Source organism: Hippichthys cyanospilos, chromosome 7, assembly GCF_059441005.1.
Source record: "Hippichthys cyanospilos isolate Australia breed blue-spotted pipefish chromosome 7, RoL_Hcya_1.0, whole genome shotgun sequence".
Classification (NCBI taxonomy): domain Eukaryota; kingdom Metazoa; phylum Chordata; class Actinopteri; order Syngnathiformes; family Syngnathidae; genus Hippichthys; species Hippichthys cyanospilos.
The window spans coordinates 17,523,209-17,535,824 of record NC_142375.1 but is presented as its reverse complement, the minus strand read 5'-3'; the positions used below and the strand labels follow the sequence as shown (position 1 = coordinate 17,535,824).

Below are 12,616 nucleotides of genomic sequence, written 5' to 3'. Positions count from 1 at the left end.
GCTGTGTTTTTGAGGTGAACAATTCAGTAGTAGAGCTGAATTACTCAATAAACAAACCACCTTGGTTTTGCACATAGCCTCATATCTGCCGTTTCTCTTGAAGGGAAAGCGTTCTTGACTGGAATGAGTATGCATTGAGTTGAATAATAAAGGTTCGCGTGTGTGTTTGTGGGAAGGTAGCTATCAGTATGCAAGGGTGATTTGTGTCTTTCCATCCATATCGGTAAATTCAGAAATTCATAGACCCATACAGAATCACCCCCACCCTTCCATCTTTCCCGCTTGGCGCTCTGCAGGCCTTTTGGTAGCGAAGTATTTCAATTTGTTTGTGGTAATCGATCTCGGCCCGACGCGTTCATATGTATGAAAATGAGATAAAGCTCCAGCACAGTAGAATTAACTTCTCTGCCCCCCATTAGGATTAGAGCTTCGCAGCAACATAGGGCTCCATCCAGCAGGCGGGCTCATACTGCCCGTCTCCAACCCCCATGCATGCAGCCACGTGCACACACACACACACACACACACGCGCGCACACAGATAGACCACTGATACAGGGCTGCTACCCTTCTTTGTCCTGGTACCCATTACCTCCACTGATTATTCAGTCCAAGCACACACACAGCTCCATCGCAATCTCTCAATGCCACTACTGCAATCACAATCAAGTAGGTATGTTTCACATTGCCCCCAACCCGGACAATAGCATGCTTGCACAGATAGAGAATAAGAATCAGGAGAACATGAATTTTGTCAAACTGTGTGCTATATTGAAAGATATACTATCTCCTCCCTCTCTTCCATACTGCGTAGTCTAAAGGAAATGCTTACATCGGGGATTTTCAGAACCAGAAAACTTTGAGCCATGGTGGCATATTACATGCTCGTAACCTGCCAGGAGTCGCATTTATGCAAATGTATTACCTAAGCAAAATGTTTGTTTTTTTTTGAAGAAGAAGTTGCGGCAGAATCTTGATGTAATGTATCACGTTTTCGTACATCTACTCAGAAAATTTGCATTTTCAATGTATGCTGCTCCCATGTTTCATTTCTGAACGACTAAAGGAACTCATAGTGGGTGTTTAACTGTCAGCATCACAAAACCTCTTTTTCTCCTGTTTTAAGAAACAATGTAAGATATGTTATTCAAATATCATAATGAGTAACCCAGTGTCATAATAGAAACAGTGTGTACTCATCATTGCCATCCATCAATCAATTTTTCTAGCCTCTATGGTAATTTTATTTAGCAACTCAAGCAGTTAGATTGTGTAGAATTATTTGTTTTATTTCTGGCTCATCTTCCGGAAAGTTGAGTCACTAATGACAATGCTCAGCCATATAAAAGTTAACAAAATAAAGACACACAATGTTTTGCAAAGAAATCACTGTAACATAAATTACCAATACGTTGTTTTATGTTTTAATAAATTTACTTTTAATTTGGAAAGGAAAATCTATTTTTCCTGTCATGGCAATAAAAAGCATTGAATTAGATATGTTAATATCCTATAGGAACCCTCTTATAATCTCACGTGTCCCCTGAAGTGTCTTTCCTCATTTGAGAATTACTGACTTCCACTGTTTGAGCTATTGTAAAGTTGGTCACATTCCAATGAGCAGCCAGAGCATGTCAGTTTCCTATTCTGTGGTCAGCATCATATTCATTTTCCTTTTAAAATTAAAATTATCTTCTTTTCTTTTGATGCAAGTTGAAGTCTTACAAAATATTCTTTAAAGTTTTCTGTGACTGAGTTACCGACAAACGATTATGACAGCACATACTGGTGCATTGTAAATCTGCCATAACATTGGACTTTATAAGTTTCAAATGATTGTATGCAACATAATTTGTTTCATCAAGCCTTCCTATTCAACAATCGCTATTATTTCCCGTTGTTTATTTCGCCTTGGGAGAAACGTAATTAATGCAGTGATAGCACCATTAATGATTATCAAAGTGAGAAACTCACATAAACGCAAGTGAAGTGCATGCTTCCGTTTTGGATTAATTTGCAATTTCATATGCTATTAATTGTGTCAACACAACAAGGGAATTTCATGAATCACAATCCAATTAGAAGTTAATTTATTTAAGCATCAACAGCACTTTCTCTTCACTTAGCCACATTTATAAACACTCAAAAGAATTAATAGTGAATTGCTCGCGAATTACGTCCCGTGGATTTATGACTGCCAAGCATAATTGTTTTCTTGCTGCCCCCTCCCTCCGTCTCCTGTGTACTCATCCCGCATGCATGTGGACTGTCGGGCGAAAGCGAGAGATGAAGTGAAAGACTGGGGTCAGTGCGACAGGAAACAAGAAGGCCACACAGACCTAAACAAAGCATTGCTCTTTGTCTATTCATCCGATGGAATCGCTCGCAAGCTGCTGAAAAGCGAGGCCATTTGATGCCTATGTAACCCTCCCTCCCCCCACATCTTATCTCACCTCCCCCTCCCTCGCATGTGAGCTGCTGCATGTCAAAAGTCTGGCAGATTATGAATAAGATGTGACTTAGCTCCTATGAGTGACAGTTCTGCCCACGCTTCGAGGCCAAGATGTTTGCATACAAGTTTCTAAAGTTCAAAGGCTATTTAGTCTGTTTATCAAAGAGGCTTTTCACTCCTTATGGCCTTGGGACCACATTGAAGCAAATGCCAAGTACTATTGTATCTCGAGTACCCATTCTATCCTCTCATCCATTTTCGTTACATAGTTTATGTTTCGTTTTGTTTATTTGTTTTGTTTTGTTTGTTTGTTCATATCATGGTTATATTTCATCTTTGAATTACAATATTTATATTGGACACCCCCTCATGAAATTTGGCTAATATCTGTTGCGGGCCAATTACTCCGCCTAATTTCAAAGTAATGGTACTCCCAACGATCGGTCCTCCTGTGGCCATTTTACAGTTGGGAATTACGAAAGACATACATGTCTGTCAGATGCCCATTAAGATGCAACTTATGTAAGTACATGCTCAGTGGCAGAGTGGCGAGCACATCCGCTTCTCAGTTAAGGGACCTGAGTTCAAAACCAGCTGGCTCCGGCCCTTTAGACATAGAGAAATGGGCATACTTGCATGAAGTTGAAGATTGGGGGTGCAGAGTACTAATTAGATGGAAAGGATGGCGGAGGCATGGCATGGCATGGGAGAAGGTCACATAAGGCCACAAGAGGCAAATGGAGGTGCAGGAGACAACAGTATCAGTCTCTATGGCAACTGTCTTTTCTTTAGAAAGGGTGAGGGGTGAGAATGCTTTTGCCTTAATGTGGTGTGAGTGTGCTAGAGAGTTTTTAGCTTATTAACACAGACAGATGGGACCTCAGAGACTCCCACCCCTCTGTGTGTCTAAAAACTCATTGCAGTACACATACACATGCATATAGTATGTCTGTGTTCACATGAATTAGATGATATATATATATATATATATATATATATATATATATATATATATATATATATATATATATATATATATATACACACGCACACACTAATACATACACATTATTTTTATTTTAGTTTTAATTATTGGCATGCTCATAGACATGAGGGATGGCACCATTGTGCTTGTGCATGTTCTCCTTCCCCCAGAATTACAAAAGTGGCTGCATAATGAAGTGCTTCTACAGACAATAGACCAGACCTAGGCAATGTATGGCTACGGGGCCAGATGTGGCTCGCCCATAGTTTCTAAAGGGTCCTCAGTTTGACCGTTTTCAAAGTTGAATGTGTGGGTAAAGATGTCATTTTAGTGACTGCTTCTGATTTTGTTTGGGGTTTGTATTTCATTTGACTATATAAACCATACTTACAGATGTAGCATTTTATTGCTACAAGGCTTTTTGTAAATACATTGCTCGTTGACATCATTGTCAGCTTAGTGAGGTCTGATGTCATTAACAAGCACTCCTTCAAATAAATGTAATATTACTTTATAGACACTATTGTTCACACAGACATAAAAACACAGTAACTGCTGAGCCCATTTGAAGTTAATTGCTAACCAAAACAGCAGCAACAGACTTGACCGAAGCAGATTATAGTATTGTTTAATATTCTTCCCAAAATATTTGTGAAAATTAAAGCCTTCCATCTGCAGCTGTGTAAATAACCACCTTCAGACCAGAGAAATCCAATTTCGTTACAATAATTAGGATTCCAACTGTGTCGCTAGTGGTACCTTTATCTACTTAAACATTTATTTTCATGATCGCACTCCTAATAATATTTTGTTCTTTGGACCATATGCATCAATCTTTGAAGCAGCTGTGAAATTGTTGGACAGGAAATGTCTTTTATCTCTTCATACAGCAATATTTGATGCATCTGTGGTAAGAAAGGCTGATATTCGTAGTTTAGTTGCACTCCATTATACCAGTTATAGGCTGCCACGCCTTCATGATTTATTAAAACCATCTTTATGATTTGGGACCATGGGCAGCCCTTAGCACATGAATATTCCTGCAAGTCTTCTACAAAATAAACAAGACAATGACCCAAATCAACAAATGGAGTCTAGCGAAACACCTGTTTTGTATCCTCACCGCGTTATTTGCGACTCAACTAGAGTATTTTATTCCTTCAGTGTGATTCAGGTGAAATAAGATTGTAGTCTCTTTAATTTAATGTGGGGAATCTCATTCCTGTTCACTGGCGGGAAGTGTTATGAGCGTACTCCTCACATTCCTCATTTAATCTTTCATCGACATGCTCTTATCTGAGGAGTTTCTCTACGCTTTATTTTTTTTTTTCTTTTTGTGGCCTTTTATTTGATGCTCACTCACAAAGAACTTACTCAGCCCTTGTGAATTACAAAAAAAAAATATCCATCTTCCTCAAAACAAAAGGCACATCTTACTTAATATACTTCTGTTTGATCGGGGGACTGTTACTCTCACAGGTACTATTTTTTTCCCTTAACTCGTACATATTCTGTAATTTCCAAGAAAAGATGGTGCATTCATATAGATACTGTTTTACAGGCAATCGTTATATCAGGGTTATGGGGGGGGGGGGGGTAATATGGTTAGGTTAGGGTTTACAAGGACAAAAGGGAGAAAAGCTAGCTCCTAGCATTCACTCCTGAGGACAACTTCATAATAAAAGTGCATTATCGCCAATGCATTTACAGCCATGTATTAGTTGGTGTGTTAATGATTAAAAACTAAACGTCTTTGCCCATTTTTATGATGTTTTGGACCAAAGCAGTAGCTGGATATTTTTTTACTAATGCTATTGCACTGTCAAGTTGAACTAATGTCCTCCGTTTGAATAAATTGATTAACAGTTAAACATTTGTTTTTTGTTTGTTTGTTTTTCTATCCAAATAATCAATTCATGAACACAATAAATGGATTTCTAAAATAACCATTGCAGCCCTACGTCAAACTTACATTGCAGGTGCTGTTTTAAATAACTTTTATCATCGCATGTTCTCCAAAGCCTTGGACTTGTCTACCTCAGCTAAAATGTTCAGACATGTGCGTCTTTTTATCTGATGATGAGGATACATGAAGGCAACATTTAGTGCTTGGGCTAAGTGCATTATTTTATACAATCCTTAAACAAATTCATCTAAATTTAACATTAAGTCTTCTTCCACAGTTTATTTTTGGCGGGGCGAGCTCTGACTGCACTTAAAGTAGTGCATTAGCAAAATTATTTAATTAACCCCTAAATGGGCATTTTAGCTTGAAAGATACCAGGATCAAGGAACCAAATTTCTCAAGGTGATGGTTTGGAAACATTGTAAACTGTGTTTATTAATCATATTTCAATCTCTTACCAATAATTGCGATTATTATTTCCATAATTGTCCAGCCCCAGATTGCATGGTTTCTTGTTTCATCATTGCAGTCTACTGCACCACAGAGCAGTAGGCGGGATCGGGATGGATGAAGGCAGAGGAGGAGAGGAATACAGGGAGCATCAGGCTGAGGCTGATAGAAGGCTAAATAATGACAGCGAGAGAGAGAAACATTGAGTGCAGGTGTGTTATGAGAGTAGCTATGATGAGGAAAAACAGAAGAGGAGATTGTTACAAATGCAAGGGAAGAAGAGAGGAGGGAGGCCTTCAACATCCTGCCACCAGATTGGCTGTGAGACTGTCAAGCGAGGAGAGCAGAATATAATCAAAGATGTACGTCAGCCACTGCAGTTTCAGGCCAACAGCCAGCCGGATACTGCTGGAGGCAGCTCACTTTCTCTGCATGTGCATTTAAAGCACAAGGAGGGAGAGGGGTGTAGCAAAATATGGGATTCCACTGAATTATGTCTTCTTCAATCAGTCAAAGATGTAAAGGTAAAAGTACTCCTCTCCATTTCTTCTCCAGCTTGACTAGTATAAATACTTTTTTATTTTATTTATACTGTGTGTGTGTATATATATATATATATATATAAAACTTGAATCCGCCATAATACTATAAGTACCTCTGAAAGAATGCTTGGAGTTTTGAAAGTTGCATATATGTCTTTGGGATAGAAGGATTTGTCTTTAAAGGTCAAGCAACAAGTACTGCTACAAACCGGAGCAGTGTAATTTTCTTTGGCAGAGGCACATAAAGCCGAATTAGCATAGATGCACAAAAACATTCAACTAGCCATTCAATGAAAGCCCATCCCAAGCAGTATGCGGTGTTTTGCCTTCCTATTGTTAGTGTCTGATAATTGTAGTTGTCAATTGATGATGTTCAAGGATTCTAAGTCTTTTTCTTTTTTTTTAATCTCATGTTTAGCATGATGAAAGCCCATCCCAAGCAGAACACAGTGTTTTGCCTGTCTGTTGTTATTGTTTGATAATTGTGGTTGTCGCTTGATGCTGCACAAGGAATTCATAGCCTTTTTTAATCTAATGTTTGGCGGACTAGGCTATCAAAAAGTCAGGTTGATTTGATCACAAAGTGGTGACGTGTGTGTGTGGATGATTGACTCAACATTTAATTAAAGGTAAAGTGTGGGAGATTTAGTAGCATCTAACGGTAAACTAAGGTGATGCAACAATTTTGAAGCATGCACACTACGGTGTGTTAGAAAGACTATAGTTAGCTGGCCAACACTGAGAGAAACCTACGAAATCTAGACAAATATATGCCAATACCTGTTAGTTACCCTGGGTTTCCGGGGGCACAAATAAGGAAGCCACAGCCAGAGGTGGGCAGTCCATTGGCACCGAAGGTGGACAGGGCCCCAACGAATGACGACTGACACAAGCGCTGCATAGTAGCAGACATTTTATCCATCTCAGGAGGAGGCCATTTTTCCACTTGTCAAATGATAATGTCAAATTGATGTCATTAGGTCATTAAGTAACAACCAATCATGGTTGACCTATTTTGTGAGTTTAACCCTGAGACGTTTCCGTGCTGAACCTTGATCGTTGGTTGTTACCTGAGGACCTGTGATGTCCTTTTTCGTCGACAGCAAATGACAAAACAACGGCCCGCTGAGGTGGATAATAATGGATGGCTTTTTTTTTGCTTAACTCAAATTCAAATTCCACGAACGCAATGTTTATCAGAAGATCGTGTTTAGACTAGTGGGGGCCACATACAACATAAAACATTTCTGTGGCAGATCTGACTAAATTGTACCACTCAGTGGAAATTTTGCCAATTATGATTCTAGCATTGCCCAGGCTAATACAGTAACTGTATCTTCAATTAATAACCTTTTTTGCCTATCTCTTTTCTGTGTTTGTGTGTATAATGTATCCATCCATCCAGTGCCAGAGCCTGGTTTCACTAAGCCCAGTCCCTGCACACCCCACCACCTCCTTGCCAGCCCTACGCTGCCACTTTCTTTTTCTCTTTCTTGTGGAAATGACAAGCGGGCCTCTTGCAGTAGCCAGCTCCAGAGTCCGGTTGCCCCTCAGCCACAGTGCCCTTCATCCTCTGCCGGCACTCGCTACCCACCCAGAGAGGTACCCCCACGCTTCCGGCAGCAGGAGCACAAGCAGCTACTGAAGAGAGGCCAGCCACTGCCTGCAGGAGCCTTCAGCGCTCCCACGTCCTCTTCTTCTTCCTTGTCACCTTCATTACCTTACTCTTCACCTTCTACAAGTACCAGCAGCACTACCCCAAACTCTGCAGAGTTCACTGCAGACACACAACACTCAGGTTTGTGCACTTTTTAAAACCCAAGCACTTATTCAGTTGAATTTTGCTTCATTTAAATTTCAATGTGGAATTTTGGTGATTTAAAATCAATGTTTCCTTTTCTCGTTTTTAATCAGTGCTTCTCTGTCATCAGTTACTGCATATTATTTACAACAATAACACTTGTGTGATGATTTGGGATTAAAGCAAGCTTCTGTCCGCTCTTCTGTATGTGACAAACAGCCCTGGAATTTGTCCTGTCCCTGCTGAGGATGTTTCAAATAACTATAAAAGATACGAAATTAATTGAATTTTCGACCACCAAAAAAAAAAAAAAATTCTTGTCCCATCCTTATTAGTTACTGTGTCTATCCTGCCTGGGCCATTACTAAACAGTGAGATCACTAAACAATGCAAAATAGGAGCTAATAATTACTATTGGTGCTGAGCTGTATTATACGTTATTATTGTAATATTTACCACAAACAAACTGGAGCACATTTAAATTAGTCCCCTTTAAACAGATGTAAAACACTGAAGCAGAAGAATATTCAGAACCATACTATCAAGTTTTATCTTATTTTTTATCAATTTACAGACCTGTGCAGGATGCTGCGTGTGACAGCAGTGTTCTCACAAAGCTGATTGACTGCCGCAAGGCAATGTGCAAAGTAAATTTGATTTTTTTTCTTTCTCTCTCTTTTGGTGTTTTCGGTTTTCATTTTCGGCCTAAAAGTTTAATTTCTCTGCATCCCTAATCAAGGTCTTACCCATCCCTTCATATTTACTGTCTGAACTCAGCCTCAAGTGAAAGGCTTCCCTCAGCCAAACTTGGATAATGGCAAGAGTAGAAAAAGACACAAGAGTAGAAAACCTGAACATTTAGTCAATTTTAAAACCTGTGTTCTTAAGCATTAACCGCAGTTGTTTCTCAAGCATGTCAGAACTGCGTTGCTGGGACACCACTTTTACTGACCTATCTGGATGAGGTTATGATGATTCAAAAGGTTCAGTTGCCTGCAGCCGTCACTTTGTACTTATGCGCACACAAATGAGCGCATCCATGTTGTGGGTGTGCAGCTGTAGGAAAACCAATCTGACCTACTTGTCACCTCAGATCTGCGTCCGCTTTGCAGGCCACAGCTGACACACACATACAAGCACGCACACACAGTTTTTGTAAAGCTATTGTTTATATTTCCTATTTTCCAAGACACAATGAAAAAGAACAACATAGGGTGTGTGTGGGTATTCCAACAGACTATCCAAAAAGCTTTAAAGGCTGAAAGGGAAGCCCCATGTAGATTTAAGGGTATTCCTACCCCCACCCACACAACCCTTGTACCAGAGACACAGCCCCCACTCTTTTGCCCCTTCTACGTCCTGGTTTGACCAGCTGACTCGAATCATTAAGTAGTCCAGACCAGACTGGCTTGCTGAGTAGCAGGTGCTGAAGTGGGGGTCTTTTAAGACTTGTGGGAACTTCAGCCCAACAGCTGTTTCGTGGTAGCCGAGACGTGTAGCCATAAGGCGCTTTAAGGACCCTTGGCTCTATTGTTAACGCAGCTTACGTTAGAATGAGGGTATATCTGGTTAGAATAAGGCTAATGGGGAAATTCTAGACAATTTTAATGGGAACAAAAATAAGCTCTTCAGCCATTAGAGATCCTTCACCTTTTCTAAGTACCATGTGTTTGGAATTTCAGAGGAACCATATTCCACACAGAAAACCAGATTCAAACCTATGGTCGCAGAGTTATGAGGCAAATGTTCTAACCTACTAGTTTGCACATCTATTTTCCCAAAATACTTAAAACTTACATCTATTTCTCTAAGCTGCAAACACAGAAAGCAATGAATTTAATAATGTAATGATGAATGTATAGTATTCTTGCTACATTTTTTTTGCTGTATGTACACATCATAACAACACATCAAATAACCGCAAAAGAACTTGGTCCCAAAAATGCCCTGGTGGTTTTTATTGCATGTTTTGCTCTCTTACACTATGAAGCATGCAAGTAAAGCCCTTGTTGGCTTCATTAATCCAAGCTGCCATTGCTTTGTGCTTTTTTTTTCTTTCACCCAGCATAGATAAACAGGCATGAATGATGAGTTTTATATCCTTGCATCCACTGGTTCAACACAAAAAGAAAACGCATGCCTCTTTTGGTCCAAGTGGGCTCAAACCGCTCCTCAAAGACTAATGGATCAGACCTATTAGATTAAAAGAAAAAAAAATCTAAATGCCCACTCTATTCTTGCTACAAAACACCGACTGATCTAACCTATTGTTTTTATTCAATACATGCCCACAACAACTAGAGTGGATTTGTGTTGCCTGTGTTTTTCCTTTATGCTGCAAGTACAAACCCTCCCCCTCTGGACGTTCTTGCCGCACCACCCCAGACCCCCGATCACTGTCACCCCTCCTTATATTTCATTTCAGAGGCATTTCATTCTTGGCTACCTGCCCATGTCTCTTCCGACAGCTTGTTTTATCAGAATTAATTTCTTACTTCGTTCTTGGTTTAACTTGTAAGCTATTGCCATTCATATTACAGCACTGGCATCTACATTCATTGCGTGTATACTGTTGTAATACAACAACGGTCCCCTAATTATTTGAGCATTTTCACTGATCACTAACTAAGCTTTGGTCCAAATTATTCATAGAGAACAGGCATGGAGATGCATGCACAGACTTGCACATTCATGCATGCGAACAGGCAGCTTTGTTCCCAGTTGGGCGCAAGAATAAAATGGGTGCCTTTGTTTAGTTTTTTTTTTTTTTTTTTGGAAATCATAATCAGTGAATGGCCTCTTAGCTGGATTGAGAATGAAATAACACTTGCTGTCACATTACATACTGGTACTTATTATGAATGGAAATAATGTAACACTGCAAGACACTTTGATTGGAATGTCAGGAGATGGTGTTTCAGAAAATGAATTTGGTGAATTGAGCTCAGAAAAAAATAAGCTGCTATATACATTATACTAGAACCTTATTCCACAGTGTGATTACATTTATAATGTTAGACACAAAAGAAATTTAGTATCGTACTAACATAATAATCTAGACGTCAATAGCATTATTGATATTCCGCCTGTCCATCTTCCTCCTTGCGTGCCCTATGGTCACGTTTCTTGCTCAACCAGGTACTAGAAGTAATATCTGCAAGGTCCAACATTAATGGTGGCCTGGTGACCCATGATCAGACTGTACTGGAGATGGATGATGTTTTTTTTCCTTGTTTTTTTTTCTTCCCAGGGCCAATTTATTGTTAGTCAAACAAGCCGATACATGATATTTGGTCTTATTCATTTTAATTTTAAAATATTGTCATCAAACTTTAAAAGGAAATTTTGTTAAAAAAAAATGTTTGTAGAACAACTTTTCAGATTTGCAATTGTTAAAGCTTTTTTTTTTTTTAACATTTCACAGCAGACTTTTATCTGTCTTATAGAGCTGCCAAAATGGCTCGATTAATCAATGACTAATCGATTATCTAACTATTCTGCAACTATATTTAGAACCAAATTATCATTTAGAGCAATTGTTTAACTTATAATGATTGGAATCCTCAAATTTCAGATTCTCAGCAGTAATTATTTTGATCTTTGTAGTCCTTCGTAAAAGTTGTTTAATTATCTCTTGTGTTCATCAAAATAAGAAATTGATTTTACTTACTACTTATTTTTAATCATGAAACACGTTTTTTCAAACAATAACAAAAGGTGCAGTAAGTTCCCGGTGCCACCAACATCGCTTAGAAAGTTAACTGAAAGTTTAAATGAATAGTTCTCATTGCTATTGATCTTTTTTTTTTTTTTTTTGGTCGTCATATTTTCAAAAAGGCCAATACCGACACTCGTCAAAATGCAGAATATTGGCGCCAATAATCGGCCAGGTCAATAGTTTGTCTATCCCTAGTACATGAACTTGTCGTGGTGTATTTTTTAGGAGGTGGAACATGCCAGTCCACCTGACCTAAGCTGACACAGCAGTGAAAAAACGTTGATACTTGCTTTAAAATATATGTGACAGAAGTGATAAAAATGCCAGATCATGACCAAATTTTACTGGGTGTCCATAAAGCCTCTTGACAATTAAAACAATTTATCATAAAGGCAGTTGTATAAATCATTTTTTTTTTAATTGTTTAAAAGGTTTGATGTAAGAAAATGTGGAAACGAGAGTACAAAAAAATAGTCTGAGGTTTTTGGGTGAACCCAACCAACATTCTGCTGAGGCAGAATTGTTAGTGTGTTGGCCGTGTTTCAGTACTAATAAAACAGCCTGCTCTAAAGATAGTGTTGACAGATCAAAGACACGAGTAACATCAGTAGCTATTAATGATGCCGTCTTTTCGTGTAAGACGTATAAGCCATTTTGGTTGGTAATTGAAAAGACCATCTGTGTGGTTATGTCTGATTGAAAAGCAGTCGGCCAAGCATCTAATCAGTAATTGAAGTTGGTTTAGACATGTTGCTTCCTTTTG

General features: G+C 38.9%; 1 protein-coding gene across 2 annotated transcripts in view; it reads left to right on the top strand.

Moving 5' to 3' along the window:
• LOC148421372 (trinucleotide repeat-containing gene 6C protein-like) overlaps window positions 1-12,616 on the top strand; it is a 42,766-nt gene that overhangs the window by 12,286 nt on the left and 17,864 nt on the right. For both annotated transcript variants that reach the window (XM_088419277.1, XM_088419275.1), the window contains exon 4: window positions 7,740-8,132. In XM_088419277.1, coding sequence (XP_088275403.1) covers window positions 7,740-8,132 — 393 coding nt within the window. The remainder of the gene's footprint in view (window positions 1-7,739; window positions 8,133-12,616) is intronic.